Consider the following 22,186-nt stretch of genomic DNA (forward strand, 5'->3'; position numbering starts at 1 on the left):
CATGTAAACAGAGGATATCCATGCACTTTCTTGAGATGGGTCTCTTCCTCAACCTAGAGCTGCCACTTGTTTTTTGTTGTTTGCATTGCTCCAACTTTATTAGAAAAGAAACCAAATAAAAAGGGTGGGGGTATCTAGGCATGATGGCGCACACCTTTAATCCCAGCACTTCAGAGGCAGAGGTAGGAGGATAGCCTTGAGTTTGAGACCACCCTGAGACTACATAGTGAATTCCAGGTCAGCCTGGGCTACAGTGAGACCCTATCTCAAAACAAAACAAAACAAAAAAGGGTGTGGGGTGAGCCAGGTCCGTAAGTGATTAACTCCATCAGGACCCAAGCAGAACTTGATTTTCTCCAGTGCTAACCTGGACAGGATGGGGTAGAATAGGTATGGGCCTGTTAAAAAGTCAACGTTTTATAAACAAAAAAGAAAAAAGAAAAGGATGCCAGCTCTGCTGTGCAGATCATGACCAGTCCATCTTCACACAGCTCAAACAGTCTCATTGCCCTCTGGTTGTCCATAATGTGGGTGGGGACAACCTCAGCTAGGCAGAATGGACACTCCAGGTCTGGCTGGTCCTCCAGATGAGATGGTGGGGCTCTGGACTGACTTCTAATGTGGTGGGGTTTTTTTAGGTCAGTGAGCCCTATGATTCTACAGTCTCCACCCACTTTGGATTGGACCTACATAAGTGGCCACCCCCAGCTTTTTATGTGGGTTCTGGAGAGTCTAGCTCCAGCTGTCCTCAGACCATCATGCTTAAGTGGTAAGCACTTAACCACTGAGCCATCTGCCCAGTCTCCCTTTCTTCCCCCCTGGTTTTTCGAGGTAGGGTCTCACTCCCCACTCTAGCCCAGGTTGACCTAGAATTCACTATGTATCTCAGGATGGCTTCAAATTTATGGTGATCCTTCTACCTCTGCCTCCCAAGTACTGGAATTAAAGGCATGTGCCACTATGCCCAGCTGTTTTTCTTTCTTTCTTTTTTAAATTTTTTAAAAATTTTATTCGCAAGCAGGGGTGGGGGTGGGGACAGAGGGAGAATGGATACACCAGGGCCTCTAGCCACTGCAAACAAACTCCAGACACATGTGCCCCCTTGTGTATCTGGCTTACTTAGGTACTGGGGAATCAAACCTGGGTCCTTTGGCTTCATAGGCCTTAACAGCTAAAGACATCTCTCCAGACCCTTTATTTTCTTTTTGAGGTGAGGTCCTATTCTGGCACAGGCTGACCTGGAAATCACTCTAGTCCCATGCTGGCCTCCAATTTACAGTGATCCTCCTACCTCTGCCTCCCGAGTGCTGTGATTAAAGGCATGTGTCACCATGACTTTGAACTCCTTTCTAACCTAGTCCCTCTTCTATATTGTTGTCAGCCTGGGCTAGAGTGAAACCCTACCTCCAAAAATAAAATAAAATAAAACAAAATAAAAAATAAAATACAGGATCACCTTAACGGGGGGTGGGTTTAAGGCTTTGAGATGGGTCTGTTTAGCCAGTGGAGTGTAGGTGAAGGGTCTGAGAATCACCTCAGGATTCTCTGAGTTTATGATGCTTTAGATTCTACGCAGAGCTGCAGGTCAAGGGCTGGGGCTGAGGCTGGGGTCAGTCTAAGGGAACCAATCAAGGGTACCCTGTCCCAGGGGAAAAGGGGAGGATTCGACATACTCTCAGCTCCCCTTCCCCAAGAGAGAGGCAATCCACCTGCATGCCATCTGGAGATTGCTAGACACCTGCATCCAAACATGTCCTTTGATGATATGACCATGAGCAATTACCCAGAACCTCCTGGAAAACAGATGGGCATCTCCCTTGCTTATAGATCTAGAAGATTTTCATGTAACTATTGTGGTCCTTCTGCTCAGCACCAAGGGAAGGGAGATGGTCCCAGACGTGCTGCTTCCTACTGCAGACTAGGACATGCCCCCTGTCCACCCCAAAGAAAGCAGGACCACTGGCTCATTCTGAAGAAGTAGGGGAGAAGCGGACCAGAAGTCCAAGTGTGGAACCGACAAAAGAAAGACGTGAAGGGCAGTTTGGGGGAAAGTTCCCAGGTGTTCAGGGCCTCTGGTGTTGCAGGCAGCAGCAATCAACTCCTGAATGATCAGTAGGTTGTCAGCTGGTGGGCTGCTGGCCAGGGATCCTGGGCTTCTGGGGCTGGTTGGGGCCAATGTACTGGAGAGGCACATGGGTGGGGGCTGTGATCCGATCAGTGCCTAAGTAGGGCTGGAGAACAGCAGGCACAAGAACCGAACCATCCTGGGGAAAGAGCAGATATCAGGACGCTGCTCCTTCCCTAGCTTTCCCCTCGGCCTTGGTGGGAGCTTCAACCCCTCACCAAGTGCTCCGTGGTTGAGTCTCACCCCCAGCCTTCTGCTGATGGAGTTTAAGCAGAGGCACTACCACTGTGTCACACCCCAACCCTCTTTTTTTAAATATGTTTTTAAAATTTATTTATTTATTTATTTGAGATAGAGAGAAAGAGGTAGAGGAAGAGAATGGGCATACCAGGGCCTCTAGCCACTACAAACGAACTCCAGATGTATGTACTATTTTGTGCATCTGACTTACATGGGTCCTGGGGAACTGAACCAAGATCCTTTGGCTTTGCAGGCAGGCACCTTAACCACTAAGCCATATTCTCCAGCCCCCAGCCCTCTTTTTTGACTTTTATTTGAGACAGATCTCACTAAGTTGCCAAGGCAGACCTTGCACTTGCAATCTTCCTGGCTTGGCCTTCTGAGTATCTGGAATTATAGGCTTGGGCCATTAGGCCCAGCTGATTCCTCACCTTTTGCTGATTGCTCTCCAGCAGGGCAATGAGGAGTCGAGGGACAGCACAGGCAGTGGCATTCACCTAGGAAAGGGACATGATCAGGACAGGGTGCTGACTTCACCCTGGTCATAGGAGAAAAGGAAAGTGGGACACAGGCCTCACAGTGTGGGCAAACTGTAGCTCCCCGGCCTTGTTCTTGAACATAATATGCAGGCGGTGGCTCTGGAAGTCTGTGCAGTTGGAGGCACTGGTAACCTGGGGTAGAACAGTTGACAAGCTCAGCCACCGAGAGCCGACCCATCCTCTAGCATTCTGCCCTGCATCTCTGTGGGGTAAGGCTCACCTCTCCATAGCGACCTCGGCCAGGCATCCAGGCTTCAATGTCGAACTTCCGGTAGGCAGGAAGGCCCAGTTCCTGTGTGGGCATGTCCAGCACCCTGAGGCCAAAGTGAAAAGCAGGGTGTAGGTCAGCAGATAAGAGATGAAGGGATAAATGAGGTAGCAGTGGAGGAGAGGTGAAGAGGTAGAGGCCATGAAAGAGAAGGAACCAGAAAGAAAGGAGAATGCAGTAAAGGGGATGACCATGGCAAAGGGGAAGCAGTGAACAGGCACTGGTGAAGATGGCTCACAAAGGAGGGAAACAAAAGACTGTTGGTAGGAGGAGAAAAAAGACACATGGAAGAGTCCATAAACTGCCACTTACACCATGCTTATGGTGTAGAATGATAGTGGAGGGGTCTTTTTTCTTTTTCTTTTTCTAAGTAGGGTTTAGCCCTAGCCCAGGCTGACCTGGAATTCCTTATATAGTCTCAGGCTGGCCTCAAACTTACAGTGGTCTTCCTACCTCTGCCTCCCAAGTGCAGGGATTAAATCATGTGTCACCACGCCTGGCCAGGCTGGTTTTCAACTTATGTTGATCTTAATGTCTCAGCCTCCTAAATGCTGGGATTAAATGTATGTGCCTAACTCTATACCTTGTGTTTTTCCTTTTCTTTCTTTTGGGGGGATGGGGTTTCAAGGTAGGGTCTCACTCTAGCCCAGGCTGACCTGGAGTTCACTATGTAGTCTCAAGGTGGCCTCGTACTCATGGTAATCCTCCTACCTCTGTCTCTCAAGTGCTGGGATTAAAGGCATGTGCCACCATGCCTGGCTTCTGTCTGTCTGTCTGTCTCCCTCCCTTCCCTCCCTCTCCCCCCCTCTCTCTCGTGCAATGGGTCAATCAGGAAAAAAACAAGATGCCTTTCTCAGCCTCTCAGGAAAGATCCCTGTGCCTGAAAGTTCAAGTTGGTCTTGTGTTCATGACTACCCTGTCCTTCCTCTGTTTCACCCTGACTGGTAAAGGGTGGCTTCATCCTTAGCAAGAGGAGTTGAACTGGAGTGGCCAGGCTCTAACCAGGAGTAGCCTTACTGCGCATGCCTCCTATAAGATTATAATACCCAGAGGCTGGTGTCTGTGAAGTCCTGCACTCACACAGGAGGTAATGAACTGCCACTGATGGGATAAGTTAGCCAGTCACCCCCACCTCTGTTCACCCAGGGCCGCCCCTCTTCGCACCGGAAATGTAAGCCCAGCTCTGTCAAGATCTCCACTTGCAGGGACAGGAACTCTTCCAGCAGCTGAGAACTCTGCTCTAGCCCAGGGCCAGTCACTCCAAACATCTCCACCTGGGACAGAGCAGTAGAGGCGGGTCAGGAGGCCTGGATGGTGGGGTGAATTCATGTTACCAACTGGGCCACTTCACCTTTGTGAAGTGGTGCACTCGATACAGCCCCCGTGGCTCCTTTCCAGTGTCTGTCTCTGCCCGATAGCAAGTGCTGGAACAGACCATCCTAGTGCAGACAGTTAAGGTAGGGTCAGGAAGGGCAGAAGTTATCAGCAGTGAGGGGTCTAGGTCTAAACAAACAGGGCTTCACCTGACTGGCAGGTCACGGATGTCCACAGAATGATCCATGAAGTAGCCTGGGAGGAGGAAAAAGGAGAAGGATGTGGTCAGCCAGAGCTGACATCACCCATAGGAACCTTTTTTTCAAAAAAAAAAAAAAAAAAACCTATATTTTTAATTTTTAAATTTGTTTTAAAGAGAGATAGGCAGATAGAAAGAGAGAGAGAAGCTGGGCATGGTGGCACATGCTTTTAACCCCAGCACTTGGGAGGCAGAGGTAGGCGAATCACTTTGAGTTTGAGGCCATCCTGAGACTACATAGTGAATTCCAGGTCAGCTTGGGTTAGAGTGAGACTCTACCTCGAAAACCAATAATAATAATAATAATAATAATAATAATAATACAACAACAACCAAAAGAAAGAAAGAGAGAGAATGATACAACAGGGCCTCCAGCCACTACAAATGCATGCGCCACCTTGTGCATCTGGCTCACACAGGTCTGGTGGAATTGAACCTGGATCCTTTGCACGTAAGTCCCTTAACCACTAAGCCATCTCTCTAGCATCCCTTCACCTTTTTTTTTGTTCTGTTTCTTCAAAGTAGGATCTTGCTCTAGCCCAACCTGACCTGGAATTCACTATGTAGTCTCAGACTGGCATTGAACTCACAGCAATCCTGCTCCCTCTGCTTCCCGAGTGCTGGGATTAAAGGTGATTAAAGACATACACCATCATACCTGGCTCACAGGAAGCTTTTGAGATTTAGAGAAGGCTTTCCCTTTGGTAAATGCAATCCCATGTTAGAGCACACAGTTGGATGATCACTGTATTGTGCAGCAAACAACCTTCACAACTGTATAGTGTTCCTAGGGTTGTTGATCTGTCCTGTACAGGAAGCTGCCCTGATGCTATTAGCTATATTTCTACCCACCATCTGTCCTGCTCCCAAGTACCAGTCCCTGCAAGGTGCTCACCTGCTAGCCCCACCTCTGCTGTTCCAGCCAGGCTGAGATCTTCAAAGCGGGAGGGGTCAATGTTGTAAATTTGGGATGGGTTGGCATTTGGTGTCATCCCACAGCCTTCCTGGGAGAAGGCCACGGGGATCAGGGGACAGGTAACCTTGGCCTCCCCCATTCAGTCACAACACCAGCTCCTCTTCTAGAATTGCCCTAGCCCCCAATGCCAGTTATAGCCTAAACCCAGCCCAGTCTTCCCAGGGGAGGCAGGCTGGTCTCAGGCCTGTCACTTTGGGCCTCACTCACAAACACAGCTCCTCGCAGAAGGTCTGGCACTGTCATAGGGGTAAAGCCCTGTGGAGGAGAGGAAGGAGAAGCTAGGAGCATAGCCTGAAAAGGGACTCTGTGGAGTGGGAGGATGGTTCCCCCACCACTCCACAGTCCCATCTACTACAAAGGAAAACAAGGCCTGAGCAGTAGCAACACCCAGTTACAGAAGTCCTCTGTCACAGCAAAGTTCTTCATGAACTCAGCTCCAGTTTCCTCCCTCAGTTCATCCCATACTGAGCAGCTGGAGGTGCCACCCACAGTTATAGATCTGAGACCTGGGCGTGGTGGTGCACACCTTCAATCCCAGCACTCGGGAGGCAGAGGTAGAAGGATAGAGTCTGAGGCCACCCTGAGACTACATAGTGAATTCCAGGTCAGCCTGGGCTAGCGTGAGACCCTACCTAGAAAAAACAAAAAGAAAACAAACAAACAAACAAAATTACAAGTCAGGTGTGGTGGTGCACTTTAATCCCAGCACTCAGGAGGCAGAGTTAGGAGGAAAGCTGAGTTCCAGGTCAGCCTGGGTTACACTGAAACCCTACCTTGGGGGGAAAAAAAAAGGAAAAAGAAAAATTACAGCTCTATGTCTTTATCCTGCTAAAAGTCTCTATCCCTAGTAAATTTAGGAATCATGTTCCCTACCATGACCAACACTCATGCTATCAGCCCCTGGACATCATGAGGCTTCCCCAATGTTTCCTTCACATTGAGGCAGGAAATGAAGGGCAGTGGTTCAAGTGTAGGCTCTGGGGCCAAGCTCTGAGACCTCAGACTTGTTACCACCCTTCTCTAGGCCTCAGTTAAATTTCCCCATCTCAAAAAAAGGGGGATAACACCCACTCCATGAAGTCATAAGACTTAATGTGTTGATAATACACAACAATTCTGGGGACCAAGGGTCTGTAACAACTCCACTCCCCCTCCCTGTTTTTTTTTGTTTTTTTATTTTTCTCTCCCATGGTAGGGTTTCACTCTAGCCCAGGCTGACTTGAAACACTCTGTAGCCCCAAGCTGGCCTCAAACTCACATACACAGCAAGCCTCTGGAGTGCTGGGATTAAAGGAGTGCTCCACCATACCAGGCTTCCCCCAACACACACCCTTCCTTCCCTTCCTCTCCCCTCCCCTCCCCTCCTCTACTCTCCTCTCCTTCCCCTCCCCTCCTTTCTTTGAGATAAGCTTTTGATTATCGTTGACCTTTTGACCCTCCCACCTCAGCCTCTTGAGTGCTAGAATTACAGGAGTGTGCCACCATGCCTTGTGAGGGGGGGTAGGGGGGTGCAGCTGGGGATGGAACCCAGGGCCTTGAACATACCAGGCAAGTGCCCAACCAGTTAACTGAGCCATATCCCCAGCACCCTTCCCCATATTTGATCCCTTGAAGCTTTATGCCAATGCCACCCCCTTCAGGCAGACTACTAAGAGGCCCCACCATACCCGACGGACAAGCTTGCTGAGGGTGAAGTTGACCAAGCCGTGCTGCAGGAGGGCCCCAGCCCCTCGCAGGTAGTAGGATCGGTGGCCAGACACGTGGGACAGGCGCCTGGAGACAGATGGGCAGACAAACAGGTAATGCCTGTGGCTAGGGCAGGTTGGGTGGCAAAGGACTCAAGCACAGAGGGAGGGTAGGAGGCCCATATGCCAGGCAGGCCTGTTATCAAACATTCATGTTGGGCAAGCTGCCCTTGGCTATCCACCTTGAATGCTGGGGCCACAGGGCAGGAGCTGGCTGCCAGCTGTTAGGGTGGGGACCACTGAAAGGGGAGATAAGATAGGGGCTCACTTCTGTCTGATGATGTCGAGTTTCTCCCCGATTTCCAGGTGGGTCCGAGGTTGGAAGGAGAAAGCTGGTTTGGGTGAAAAACAATGAGATAAGGACTGGGGAAAGAAAGCCAGTAGTAACAAGGAGACAGAGAAGGAGATAGGATAAAGAGATATGGGCAGAAGGATGAAAAGGCAGAGGAAAACAAACAAGGGATGTAGAAGATTAGACAAAAGAAAGAGGGAGACAGGCCAGGCATGCCTTTGATACCAGCACTTGGGAGGCAGAGGTAGGAAGATCGCCATAAGTTTGAGGCCATCCTGAGACTACATAGTGAATTCCAGGTCAGCCTGGGCTAGAACAAGACCCTACTTCAAAAAACCAAAATGAAAAAAGAAAAAAGAAAGAGGGACAGAGCAAACATGTACAGAAGGGCTAGGAGGAAAAGTATGAGAGTGAGGAACCAAAGCAAGGAGGTGAGGAGAGGGGAAAGAGAGAGAGATGCGCACATACTTGTGCCCACTATGATGAGGACAAGGGGACAAAGACTCAGACACAGCCGGAGTGGGGCAAGGCTTCTCCATCTGTTCCCATAAATCCTGGAACCCCCCCACCCTGATCCCAGACACTACTCATGTCCCAACCCTACCTGGGATACATGACCCACTGACTCCCAGTACCAGGGCATGGCCCACCTGGCTTGTCCCCCACCACATGGAGCACTCTGGCCTGGCTCTCATCACCAACAGGCTGCAGGAAGGGAGATACAATGTCATGGGGAAGGCAGTGTAACTGGGAATCATCCGTCACCCTCACAGCTTGCAAGGCTCACCGAGTCTGGGTGGGTCTGGTTGGGCAGCCTCAGCGCCCTCAGGTAGAACTCCTCCTCCAGTTGGGTCTCCCTGGAGTACAGGAGCACAAGCTGCTTCCGGATGTCCCGGCCACGGGCCCGCAGGGTCCCATATTGTGGATCCTGGGCAGACCAAAGGGGTCTTCAGCTCCATGGGCAGTCAGGGGCCCTCAACCAGTCTGACTACATCCTCACTGGCAGAACCTTTCCTAGACACTTGCTTCCTGTTTTGGTTTGAATTTCCTTTCAGGGGCCCCCATCACCAACTGCATGGGAACAAGGCTCATGCCTAGTTAACTGGAGCATTCTATTGTCCTGGCCATGGTGAGTAGCTCAGATAAGCACAAAATCCGAGCTGAACAACTGAGAATCAGTCCCAAGATTCTGGCTGGAGATATCGAGAAGCTGTGCTAGGCCCTGCCCTCCCCTCCATAAATGGAAAAGCTAGGCTGAGAATAAACCAGTATGGAGCCAGGAGCTGGATCAAGTTATACCTGAAGCCAGATTTTTAGTTTCACAAACCAACAAAGATAGTTTTGATTATTCCTCCTTAAGCCTTTTTGAATCATGTTCTCTTTCATTTACAGTGGAAGAATTGTGTCCAATTTGATGCCCGACCTGCCCTCTCCAAACAGGGAAAAGACAACAACTCCCTGAGTACCTTCTGCACTTGGCTGCTGCCTTGTTTCACCTGGGGAAGAAGAGGAGGGGTGATTAGGATGATGAACTTGGGGGCCGGGAGGAGAAATAAGGGGCAAAATGTCACATAGAAACAGGGATTCTGAATTTCCTGCTCTGTTATTGATGGCTGTGTCTCTCTACCAGTCTGTGCTTCAGTTCCTCTGCTGGTAAAGCCAGGAGATGGCAAGATAACAGTAGTAGTAATGATACTCGTGGCTGTTCACTGTGCCCCTTTCAGCAGGCTGTTGCAGGGGGCGCTACATGACCTTACTTGTTTATTTTAACTGAGCTATATCCACAATCCCATGTATGTCTAATTTATATACTTATTTACTTGGGTTGCATAAAAATTTCTTGGGCAAGCTCAGCATGTGCCTTTAATCCCAGTACTCAAGGCCAGCCAGGGCTACAGAGTGAATTCCAGGTCAGCCTGAGCTAGAGTGAGACCCTACTTTAAAAAAACAAAAAAACAAAAAAAAGGTTCTTGGGCTAAACTGGATTGTGAGTGGAAAAAGTTCAAGAAGCCCAGGTGGGCGTGGTGGCTCACGCCTTTAATCCCAACACTCAGGAGGCAGAGGTAGAAGGATTGCCATGAGTTCAAGACCAGCAAAAAAAAAAAAAAAAAAAAGCCCTAGTGTAGGGCTGGGATGTAGCTCAGTTGGTATAGTGCCTGCCTATAATGTCTGATATCCCTAGGTTGGATCCCCAGCATCACCTCAAACTGAGCTTGGTGGTTTGTAACCTCAGGACTTGGGAGGTAGAGGCAGGGGGATCAGGAGTTCAAGACAGGCTACATGAGACCATGTCAAAAAAGAAAAGAAAGAAGAAAAAAAGAAAGGAAGGAAGGTAGGCAGGCAAACCCTGGTCTAACCCAGGCTTCTTCCTTTCTCGTCCCTCACAGACTCCCTCTGATTCAGCTTACCCTACTGGCTGGTTCTCACCTAGCACTAAACTGGCAACAGTGACTCCATCGATCTTGCTGATGATTGGCATGAGGTGAGGCATTTGGCATAGAAACATGAGGGGACTCTGTTTAGGGAATGGTCTGGAAAGCTATTCTGGCTCTGACACTGTGGTAGCCATACTGGAGTCAGGATGAGGAGAACAGGTTATATATCCACAGTGAAGTTGCTGGTAGAGAGGGGGAAATCTGGGAATGCTGACGTGGTCAGATTATTAGTCAACTCTAGCGACAGTGGCCCAGATGGCTGGTTGTGTAAGGTATTAACTATCCACTCAATTCAAGCCCCTTAAGTTGGGTTTTCTGTTTTGTGCAGCTAGAGGCATCCCCACCACCTCTGACACGTGTTTAGAACCTGTGCTCACCAGCAAGGACCGCACTGCCTCTGTCACACCCTCCTTCTCTGCCTCCAGGCTCTGGATCTGTTCTCGAAGCTGCCTCAGCTCCTGCCACATGGAGATCTAGAGAAGGAGGGAAAGACTTGAAGCAACCACCACTCTGCCACTAGCTGGACACTCACCCAGGGGCCACCTGGACTGCAGTGGGCTGAGGCACACTCATAACCTTCTCTACTCCTCCCTTCAATATTGTAGCTCCTGGAGATTCAAGGGGGGACACAGGTTGACCAAGGCATTTCTTAGCCTCTTTCCAGATGCTTCTGCTGGCATGCCTAAGACCAACCAATGGATACGTGTGTAAATGAAGTATATGTGTGATTCTTGAGTCATCTCATCTCTCATTTTTTTTCAAAAAACTCATGCAATTTATTAACTTAGGTTTCATTAAATTTCATTAAACTTAGAACAAGTTACATTAAAATTTTAATTAAGTCTTGTGAAAATGCTTCAACATGTCCAGGGACCTTAATGGCCTCAGTTGCCCTTAAGACTTATAACATGGCATCACTATAGGCAGCTTTCCCTTCATTTCTGCAGAAACACATGCAGATAGGCAGACTAGCTGGCTAGCTTAATTTAGTTATTTTTGGGGTTTTTTTGAGGTAAGGCCTCACTGTAGCCCAGGCTAGCCTGGAACTCAGTGACCATCCTACCTCTGCCTTCTGAGTGCTGATATTAAAGGCATGTGCCACCATGCTCTGCTTTCCTTTCTCATTTAATCATTTATGGATTCTATTCATTTGGTCAGTCACTTATATATTAACTGGTTTTGTGAAAGTGTCTTGCCATGTAGCCCAGGCTAGCCTCACAACTTTCCTGCCTCTGCCTCCGTAGTGCTAGAACTATAGGTATATATCACTATAGCTAAGTCACTCCTTTAAAGGTAAGTCCCCATCCTGGACTTTCCTTTTTGTCTTTCTTTTTATTTACTTATTTTTTGTTTTTTATAAGGCAGGGTTTCACTCTAGCCCAGGTTGACCTGGAATTTACTATGTAGTCTTAGGGTGACCTCAAACTCATGACAATCCTCCTACCTCTGTCTCCCAAATGCTGGGATTAAAGGTATGTGCCACCAGTCCTGAGGTCGGGTCTCACTCTAGCCCAGACTAACCCAAGCTGACCTAGAATTACTCTCAGACTGGCCTTGAACACACAGTGATTCTCCTACCTCAGCCTTCCAACTACTGGGATTTAAGGCATCCACTACAACAGACCTTTTTTCTATTTTTTTGGGACAGAGTCTCAATAAGCTGCCCAGGCTGAACTTACTCTGCAGCCCAGGCTGGTTTTGAACTAGTAATCTTGCCTCAGTCTCTTGCATAACTAGGATGACAAGCCTTTACCACCTACTTTTTTCATTCCCTAGGACTAGATGAAGGACCCCAAGAGAGCTGAACTCTCCAGAAGCATGTCCCAAGTTTTTTTTTTTTTTTTTTTTTTTTTTTTAGGTAAAGTCTTGCTGCAGCCCAAAATGACCTGGAATTCACTATATAGTCTAAGGGTGGCCTCAAATTCACTGTCATCCTACTACCTGTGCTGGGATTAAAGGGGTGTGCCATCAAGCCCAGCATGTCCCAAGCTTTTGGTTGTGATTCATTAGGAGTGCTACAGACTGGATATCTGCATACCCCAAAGTTCATGTTAAAACCGTTACCCCCAATGTGAAGGTAGGAGGTGGAGCTTTTGGGAGTACAGTTCTGATTAATGGAATCAGTATCCTTATAAATGAGACCATACAGGGCTGGAGAGACAGCTCAGTGGTTAAAGGCACTTGTTTCTTCTTCTTCTTCTTTTTTTTTTTTTGAGGTAGGGTCTCATTATGGCTCAGGCTGACCTGGAATTCACTATGTAGTCTCAGGGTGGCCTTGAACTCAGTGATCCTCCTACCTCTGCCTCCTGAGTGCTGGGATTAGTGTGTGCCACCACTCTCAGCAAAGGCACTTGTTTACAAAACCGGATGGACTGGGTTCAATTCTCCAGTATTTACATAAAGGCAGACACACTTAGGAGGCAGGAAAATTGCCACAGATATGAGCCCAGAGCTGGGCATGGTGGCACACGCCTTTAATCCCAGTACTCGGGAGGCAGAGGTAGGAGGATTGCCATGAGTTCAAGGCCACCCTGAGATGACAGAGTTAATTCCAGGTCAGCCTAGGCTAGAGTGAGACCCTACCTCGAAAAACCAAAAATAAATAAATAATAAAATAAAAATGTTAAAAAAAAATATGAGCCCAGCCTGGGCTACATGATGAGAGCCTTTCTAAAAACAAAATGCTGGAGAGCTACTTCAGTGGTTAAAGGCACTTGCTTGCAAAACCTGATGGCCTAGGTTCAATTCCTCAGTATCCAGATAAAAGCCAGATGCACAAGTGGTATGTGTGTCTGGAGTTTGTTTATAGTAGCAGGAGGCCTTGGCATGGCCATACTCTTCTCCCTCTCCTCTTTCTTTAACAAAAAATCACCACATGCAAGGACATGTGATTAATGTCAGGAAATTTACACTCAGCCACCATCACCAGCCACCTAACTTCAGAATTCATCCAAGCTCTGTTAGTTGTGCCAATATCCCTTGCAACCTAAGACCCAACTGAGAATCCACAGTGAGTTGATTTTGTTTAAAACAGGATCACACTCTACAGTCCAAGCTATCCTGGAACTCATGTAGCTCATAAACTGTTCCTGAAGCTCTGGGAGGCCTATGTCTCAGGATCTAATTATCTCATTCCAAGTAGAACAGCTGCTTCACAATTTTCACCCATGTAAAAATGCTGAGCTAGCAGGGCATGGTAGTGCATGCCCTTAATCCCAACACTTTAGAACAGAAATAGTAGGACAGCCATGTGTTTGAGGCCACCCTGGAAATACAGTGAGTTCCAGGTCAGCCTGGGCCAGAGTAAGACCCTGCCTTGAAAAAAAATAAAATCACAAGTAGACTTATAACTGCATGATGAGTGATTGTTACTACAGTGTGGACTTGGTTCAGCTTGTTCGTGGGAAAGCATGATGAAGACTGTGGAAGCTGGAGTCAGAAAGCAGTCAATTCACATTCTGCCACTGACCAGCTTTGTGCCTGGGCAAGTTAACAAGTTAATAATTTTTTTTTGGGGGGGGGTTCAAGGTTGGTAGGGTCTTGCTCTAGCCCAGGCTAACTTTGGATTCACTATGTAGTTTCTGAGTGACCTCAAACTCACAGCAATCCTCCTACCTCTGCCTCCAGAATGCTGGGATTAAAGGTGTGCGCCAACACACCCAGCCTAATAAAATTTCTCTGAGCCTTAGTTTCTCCTTTAATAGAATGAGGAAAATAATGGCACTTAGTTCATAGAGTTGTTTCAAAAGTTAAGACATTAAAATGTAGGCTGGAGAGATGGCTTAGCGGTTAAGGTGCTTGCCTGTGAAGCCTAAGGACCCATGTTTGACTCTCCAGATCCCACGTAAACCAGACCCACAATGGTAAGGCAAGTGCAAGGTCGCACAAGTCCATTAGGTGGCACAAGCATCTGGAGTTAGATTTCAGTGGCTGAGGGCCTTGTGGGCCAATTCTCTCACTCTAAAATAAAATTGAAAAAAAAAAAGTTAAAGTATACAAAATTTAGAACAGTTGGTACAGTGGAGTCAAGACAGTTAAGATGAGTTGAGTAATCCATGATATTCAGTATCCTGCCACAAACATATGGTTCCAGTTCTAGTTCTCTAGAGTGCAGTACTATAAAGTGTTAGGGATTTTATTATTACTCACCTATTCTCAACAACTGGAACATGGTACAAGTTCCATAATATCTGCAGAACCATTCATTCATTCAACCCTATTTACCTGCTTGCAATTTAAATGTGGCCAAGGTACAGAGTTTCTTCTTAAGTAAGAGATATAGCCAGGTGTGGTGGCACATGGCTTTAATCCCAGCACTCGGAAGGCAGAGCTAGGAGTATTGCTGTGAGTTCATGGCCACCCTGAGACTACACAGTGAGGTCAGCATGGGCTAGAGTGAGACCTTACTTCAAAAAACAAAAATAAAACAAAGCAATCTCTTTTCAGAAGGTGACCTCTGGGATGACTCAAAAGGCACCATAGTGCTGAGAAGAAGTGACAGAGAAATACTCAGCACTGAAACATCTCTATCACACCTTCCAAGGCTCAGGGTCCATTGCAGAAGATGTGGTCCAAAGAATGTAAGAGCCAAAGGAAGGTTAGGACTCCTTACAATGCACACTTCCAAACACAAAATTGCCTGGATATCCATGCCCTCTCAGTGCCTGGCATTTCTTACACAGGATCAGTATAATAGGAGAAAAAGATGATGACATCAAATTAAAATGGAGACTGGGGCTGGAGAAATGACTTAGCGGTTGAGGCACTTGCCTGCAAAGCCTAAGGACTAAGGTTCAATTCCTGAGGACCCACATAAGCCAGATGCACAAAGTGGTGCATGTATCTGGAGTTTGTTTGCAGTGGCTGGAGGCCCAGGGGCACCCATTCATATCGCCAAACCCCCCCCCCCCGTCTGTTTCTCTCTCTGTTAAATAATGTATTTTAAAATCTTTTTTTTAAAAAGGGATACTGATTCAGGGACATGACGGAGAGTGGAGCTGTGAAGGGAAAAGTGAGGGAGGAGGGAATAATCATGGTATATTGTCCATAATTGTCAATAATAATAATAAAAAATCAGCCGGGCGTGATGGCACACACCTTTAATTCCAGCATTCAGGATGTCCCCATGAAGTCAAGGCCGCCCTGAGACTACATAGTGAATTGCAGGTCAGCCTGGGCTAGAGTGAGACCCTACCTCAAAAAAACAGAAATAAATAAATGAAATAAAAACTTAAAAGAGCAAAAGATCCACCCAAACCTCATATGAGTCACATGCTGTGTCTGTGCGAGCATTTAGGGCTAACTTATGAAGTTGGAGCATGCAGATCTTTGGTACAGAAGCTGAGAAGGTATCCGTGGCATTCAATAGGCCCTCTGTTCTCAGTGTCATGCACAAGACATTGCCTAACTTGGGAAGGAGGTAAAAAAAAAAAAAAATCCTGCCAATAGTTTCTCCCACTACCAGAGTGCATTTTGCACACCGGTTCTGTAAAGCAAACAGCCTGCGCCCAGAGCCCGCGCAGCCGCACTCACAATGGCAGGCAGGTCAGATGGCCGCAGCTCCCCCTTGCGGTGTTCCAGGGCACACGCAACTTTTTCTGGGCATGCGCACAACGACTCCATGTCCAGGTGCGGAAGCTCGCTGTAGCCTTCGCGCGCATGATCGTAGAGGAGGTTTCGGTGTCGTTTTTCTGTAGCGAAGCTTCTAGGGTTGTGGCTGCACACACAGCCTCCTCGGGGCCGGAACCCCCAACGAACCAGCAAAGGCCCTAAGAGCCGCGCCATGGACGCAGCCATCTTGGACCGGAAACAGCCTCTCAAAGCTTGTCCCGCCTACCCCGCGTTTGGACTAATCGTAAAGCAGCTGCTCTGCGTTGGACGAGCCAATCACGTTTTGAAAGAAATTGCCCTCCCAAGGCCTGAGAAACCGATCTCCCGGCTTGTCCCGCCTTTTTGAGTGACGCAGAGCAGAACTAGCCAATCGTCGGCGAGAGAGCCCGGAAGGGGCTGGAGGCCGGGCAGCGAGTCCGCGAGCTCGGCTAGGTCTGCGCCGTCCTTCCCCCTGTTCGGTTCCTGCGGGCCGGCTCGGAGCTAGGCTGGGGTTGCGGGGACTGTCTGCTCACGTAAGGGGTCCCGGTTCGGGAAGTTCCGGAGGTGGAACCTTAGCGGTCCTCTGCGGGGGAAAGTGTCTGCCGCGGCCGCGAGGTGGTCTCAGTCCTTAACCTAGGGGCGCACCAGGCGAGATGCCCTGGCCCGGCCTTCTTCGTGGCCTCGACACGTCCCTAAATCGTGGTAAGTGGCTGCAGGTGAGATGTTGCCCCCTGGGACTTGCGTGTGTCCGCCTCAGCATGGAGTTAGGGGTTTAAACACGGTTTTGTTTGAGTCGGAGTGTCATGCACCCTGGCTTCCAACTAGATTTGTATGTAGCTGAGGGTAACCTAGGACCTCCTGATCCTTGTTTCCACCCCAGGGATCTACCACGCCTGGCTCAAGGTGCCTTTTTTTTTTTTTTTTTTTTTTTTGCAGAGCTCAGACTGTAAAAGCAAGATGGGAAGTACTAAGCAGAATATAGGTCAATCACAGTCATGTCCCACATAACGAGGTTAAGGACCATGCAGATGATCCCATGAGATCATATTGCCTAGTGATAGTCTGCCTGCCTTAAGTTATGTAAGTGCACAGCAAAGTTGGTTCAAATGTCAATCACAACGAAAATGCCTTTGTCAACATGTCTCCCTGGTTAAGTGTTTCATGATTGTTGATTACTTTTGCAACTACTTTAGTAATTTATTTAAGTAATATTTTTCAAAAGTCTAGGTTGTGCCAGCCACTGAAGGAGAGCTCTGTTTATTTTTTTTTAAAAGTCCCCATAGTTTTTAATCAATTCCAATGATATTCAAATTTTCCCATAGTCCAAGATCTTTTAACTGAGCCTTAATACAAAAAACAAAACAAAACAAAAAAACCAAAACCCATAATAGCAAAGAGTAAACATTCACACTGCAAAAAATGGCATTTGGCATGACCAAGAAATATTCAACCAATACAAGTTTTAAAACAAACAGGACAGACATCAAACTCTATAACTTCAAGCCCAATTATTTTAACCAGTAAAATGTTTCAAAGTCTGATAATTCTAACCAGTGGTAAGTCTCTGGAGCTCCAATTCTGCCCCTCCAGCTAGGTTACTCACATCTTGAAAACTGCATCCAGTACCGGCAGCTCTCCTTTCAGCCATCTCATAGTCCTGGCATATCCACTCGGTCTCTGCTGCGATTCATGGTTCATCCTCATGGCTCCATCAGGTCTCCATGTAGATAATCCAAAAAGTCTGCTTCACACTGCCCATGGCCATTTCCCAAGTACAAAACTGTGCTGCAAATTCAGTGATCCTCTCTTGCCCACATTTGTTATACTCCATAATGCCAGGTGGGCTGCCAGTTTGTTAAGGTAGGGGAGAATATAGCAGACATTGAAGAACAGGACACTCCTTGAACATTCAGCCATCTTCAAAAGAGTCTGCAGTCTTCCTGTTGTCCCAGTAGAAGTCATCTGGTCCAATCTCAAAGGTTGTGATGTGTCAAACAGTTGCAGCTGAATGGGCAGAACTTTCAGCCCAAAGATTTCATTTCTGTGCCACATCCTTCTGCTCATACCAGCCCACTTCTACACAATGCAATCCAGAAAAAGTTCTCAAAAATGGCCTAACAGCAAGCCTCTCACACAAACTGCTCCTAGCCCAGGCCAGGCACAGCTCTTTCTCACTCTCTCAAGGCAAACCTCACAGACCATAGTTCTTACTGCACTCAGATCTTTCAACTCTGACCATAATAGTACATCGAGCTGTACTTACAACAATGTAAAGTGTCTCTTAAGCCAAGGTTTCAAATCCTTCCACATTCCTCTTCAAACTCATCTCCAAAAGACCAAAATCCATGCAGTCAGGTTTCTAGCAGCAATGACCCCACTTCTGGTACCAACTTTACTGCTGCAGTCAGATTTGCATTTCAGAGCAGCTTGTGGAGATAAAAAGGTTTATTTTGCTTATAGAGTTGAGGGGAAGCTCCATGATGTCAGGGGAAAACAATGGCATGAGCAGAGGGTGGACATCACCTCTTGGCCAACATCAGATGGACAACAGCAACAGGAGAGCTTATAAAACACTGACAAGAGGAAGCTGGCTATAACACCTATAAGCCCGCCCCCAACAATACACTGTTTCTAGGAGGCATTAATTCCCAAGTTGCCATCAGCTGGGAACCTAGCATTCAGAACATCTATGTTTATGGGGGACACCAGAACCAAACCACCACAAGATGTCCTCTGGATATAGTAAATATGCACTAATCCTTGAAGAACTTGAATGAACTGGACATCAACAAAGCAATCAAGGCAGGTCAAACAGAACAAATGTCATGAGCATACTGTGCATAAACACAGAGGGATATATTATGTCTTTCCATAATTTTAGAATTTGTATCATTTGGCTGTAATTTACCAAGAAATATCAATATATCAATTCCCCTTGATAGCTGGCCAGTGTTAATCACCAGAAGTTTTATTCCTATCTTAATTACTAATGTTAACACAGGTGTGTGTGGTGTTATAGAATGACTACAAAAGAGTTAAGGATGCCCCACAATTCAAAGAGGATTTACTGGAGGTCAAGGCAACGAGCTAATATAGTTAAAGAGAGACACACCAAGTGGTTAGATCGGATATTAATGAGCCAGGCTGGAGCACGGCTGGAGGTGCCGAGCGGAGCACTAGCTTGCATAGCTGGCGTTATGTGGGTACTGGAGAATCACACCCAGGTCCTTAAGTTCTGCAGGCAAGCACCTTAACCACTGAGCAGTCTTTCCAGCTTGTGATATGCTTTTCATATGCTTATGTGTCCATCTACTGCATTTGCTGTGATGAGTTCATAGATGGTGCCTCTGTATCTCGTGCTGAACAGGTGGTGGCTTCTACATGTACAAATGAGATGTGAAGTCATTATGCTTCTGTATTCGTATTCAAAATGGAGCCAACCACCGCTTTGCAGATTGGAAGCTGCTCAGGGCTAGGAAGAGCCGGAAAGCCACTATTTCACACAACACAGGGGAATGAAGGAGAGCTTTATTTATATTACTACATTTTCCTCAGAGAACAGGTTTTTCTCATGGGCTATGTGCTGAGTGAAGTATGAGGTATTTAATTTGGGAGGGGGGAGTTGAAACAGTCTCACTCTAACCTAGACTAACCTGGAACTCACTGTCACCAAGACTGGCCTCAAAATCACAGCAATCCTCTTTATTTAGCCTCCCAAGTGCTGGTGATATAGGCATAAATGATCATGGGAGGGTTTTTTTTTTTTTTTTAAATGAGAGAGAATTGGCATACCACAGCCTCTAGCCACTGCAGTCGAATTCCAGGCAGGTGTGCCACCTTGCATGGTTGGCATCCACTGTGCATTTCATTTACATAGGGCCTGGAGAGTCGAACATGAGTCCTTAGGCTTCGAAGGCAAGTGCCTTAACTGCTAAGCCATCTCTCCAGCCCTTATGCCCCCCCACCACCCAAGACAGGGTCTCATAGAGCCTAGGTTTGTTTCAAACTCTTAAGTATTTGCCAGTATTACAGCCAGGATTACAGGTGTATGTCACATGCCTGGTTTATGTAGTGCAAGGGATTGAACCCAGGGTTTTGTGCATGTTAGGGAAACATTCTACAAACTGAGCTACATCCCCAGCCCTGTTTTGATTTTTTTTTTTTAATTTTTTTTTTTTTTTGTTTGTTTTGGTTTTTGGAGGTAGAGTCTCACTCTGGCTCAGGCTGACCTGGAATTCACTATGTAGTCTCAGGGTGGCCTCGAACTCACAGCGATCCTCCTACCTCTGCCTCCTGAGTGCTGGGATTAAAGGTGTGCGCCACCACGCCCAGCTTGTTTTTTTTTTAAGGGAGGGTCTCACTCTAGCCCAATCTGTCCTGGAATTCACTATGTAGTGTCAGGGTGGCCTTGAACACACAGCCTCCTGAGTGCTGGGATTAAAGGCGTGCTTTGCCATGCCTGCCTCTTTTAGCTTTTTGAGGTTGGATCTTATGTAGCTCAGGCTGGCTTTTATATTCTGGCCTCGATCTCCGAAATGCTGAGATTACAGGTATGTGCCACCACCCCTGGTTTATTTTGAATAAAACAGAACCTGAGAGTGGTGGATGTTCAGTGAACATAAACAAAGACGTCCTTATAAAGTGCTTGGATTTTGCTTAGAAATGTCTTATCTAAAGGTTGGTCTAACAGCTTGCTTCTGTCCTCCCCATTGTGTCTTTCCAGGCCTGGCCCTACTTCCCCATCTCTGGGCCACCCGCTTCATGGCTACCCTGAACCAGATGCACCGCCTCGGTCCCCGAAAGCAACCACCTCGTCGTCTGGGCCCCACTGAGGGCCGGCCACAGATAAAGGGCGTGGTGTTGCGCACATTCATTCGCAAACCAAAAAAACCCAACTCTGCCAACCGGAAATGCTGCCGTGTGCGCCTTAGCACTGGCCAAGAGGCGGTCTGCTTCATCCCTGGTGAAGGCCACACACTACAAGAGCACCACGTGGTTCTTGTAGAGGGTGGTCGAACGCAGGACCTGCCTGGGGTCAAGCTTAAGGTTGTGCGGGGCAAGTATGACTGTGGTCATGTGCAAAAGAAGAAGTGACCATTGAGAACAGTTACTTGGCACCTCAGAAGCCAGCTCTTCTTGCTCCAGGATTAGCCAGTCCTGGGTTCAAATCCCATTTATCATCATGACCACCATTAATCCACAGGGGTTCTGCTAGTGAGTTGGAAAGAGGCACCCCTCTGCCAACACTTTTGCCTTCTGTGTTGGTTGGCAGAAGGGATCTCTTACGGGACATGACAGCTGGACAGTGATTGTAATAAACAGATCCTCAAGTTCTGGTGTGATTCCCATTGTTCAGTAACCCCCCCCCCCACAAATGCCACCCTCTTTGGGCTTTGGTTAACTCTTCCAGAAATAGTTGGTGGAGTGACCTCTTTTGCTGAAGATTAAACTACATATCCTGTGTGCATATTGCACATGCAAGCTGGTGTTTGGATCTTTGTAGTTTTATGCATAGCATTAAAACCCCATAGTCAAGAATTCTCCTAGTCATGCCCATGTGCAAATTGGCAGTAATTGTACTATTGACACTGAAAGGGTGTTGAAAAGGTTTGGTGGGCTGGGGTGGTGATACATGCCTGTAATCACCCAACCTTGAAAAATCAAATATACATATATTTTAAATTTTTAGTTTTTGTTGTTGTTAGAGAAAGAGACATATAAAGAGAAAGGGTGCAACAGGCCTTCCAGCCACTGCAAACAAACCCCAGATGCATTTGCCACCTTGTGCATCTGTTTTACATAGGTTCTGGGGAATAGATTTGACTTTGCAGTCAAAACACCTTAACTATTAAGCCATCTCTCCAGCCCTAAAACCTCTCACATTTTTTTGTTTCTTTGTTTTCGTGTTTTAGCTGTAGGGTCTAGTTCTAGCCCAGGCTGACCTGGAATTCACTATGTAGTCACAGGTTGGCCTCAAATTTATAGCAATCCTCCTTCCTCCCAAGTGCTGTGATTAAAGGTGTACCCCACTATGCCCAGCCCATCTTTTATCTATTATTTATTTACAAGCAGAGAGAAATGTGCACATACACAATGGTCACACAGGGCCTCCAGCCACTGCAAATGAATTCCAGAGACGTGCCACTTTGTATATCTAGCTTTACATGGGTACTGGAGAATCAAAACCAAATCCTTAGGCTTTGCAGGCAAGTGCTTTAACCACTAAGCCATCTCTCCAGCCTGTCCTCCCATCTTTGGTTAGATTCCAACCTTGAGTCTCCCATGTACCTATACCCACAAGAATTGAGGTGGCTGAGGAAGAACACAAGCCCTTTGACCAGTCTTAACTAGTTTGGGAACTTGACCCTCCAGTGGTCCCTTACCCCCTTTCTGCCTTCCAATCA

At 47.3% G+C, this 22,186-nt stretch overlaps 2 protein-coding genes and 1 non-coding gene across 3 annotated transcripts; 1 reads left to right on the forward strand and 2 right to left on the reverse strand.

Annotated features, from left to right (window-relative positions):
- Window positions 1-1,336: 1,336 nt before the first annotated feature.
- On the reverse strand, window positions 1,337-16,002 carry Sars2 (seryl-tRNA synthetase 2, mitochondrial). The gene is made up of 16 exons (XM_004670431.2): window positions 15,726-16,002; window positions 10,571-10,666; window positions 9,225-9,254; window positions 8,546-8,686; window positions 8,409-8,463; window positions 7,735-7,798; window positions 7,389-7,494; window positions 5,929-5,976; window positions 5,641-5,749; window positions 4,696-4,741; window positions 4,524-4,611; window positions 4,337-4,446; window positions 3,125-3,218; window positions 2,944-3,036; window positions 2,797-2,862; window positions 1,337-2,264 (listed from the first exon to the last, which is right to left on the reverse strand). The coding sequence occupies exons 1-16, from the start codon at window positions 15,987-15,989 to the stop codon at window positions 2,121-2,123; spliced, it is 1,554 nt and encodes a 517-aa protein (XP_004670488.1). The 5' UTR covers window positions 15,990-16,002; the 3' UTR covers window positions 1,337-2,120.
- On the reverse strand, window positions 11,046-11,176 carry LOC123454964. Its single transcript, XR_006633603.1, has one exon. It is a non-coding gene; the product is annotated as a small nucleolar RNA SNORA33 (small nucleolar RNA).
- Window positions 16,003-16,248: 246 nt separating the features above from the next.
- On the forward strand, window positions 16,249-21,263 carry Mrps12 (mitochondrial ribosomal protein S12). Its single transcript, XM_004670430.2, has 2 exons — window positions 16,249-16,484; window positions 20,506-21,263. Exons 1-2 carry the CDS (start codon window positions 16,436-16,438, stop codon window positions 20,874-20,876), a joined length of 420 nt encoding a protein of 139 aa, XP_004670487.1. The 5' UTR covers window positions 16,249-16,435; the 3' UTR covers window positions 20,877-21,263.
- Window positions 21,264-22,186: the final 923 nt, after the last annotated feature.

Source organism: Jaculus jaculus, chromosome 14 (genome assembly GCF_020740685.1).
Source record: "Jaculus jaculus isolate mJacJac1 chromosome 14, mJacJac1.mat.Y.cur, whole genome shotgun sequence".
Taxonomy (NCBI): Eukaryota; Metazoa; Chordata; class Mammalia; order Rodentia; family Dipodidae; genus Jaculus; species Jaculus jaculus.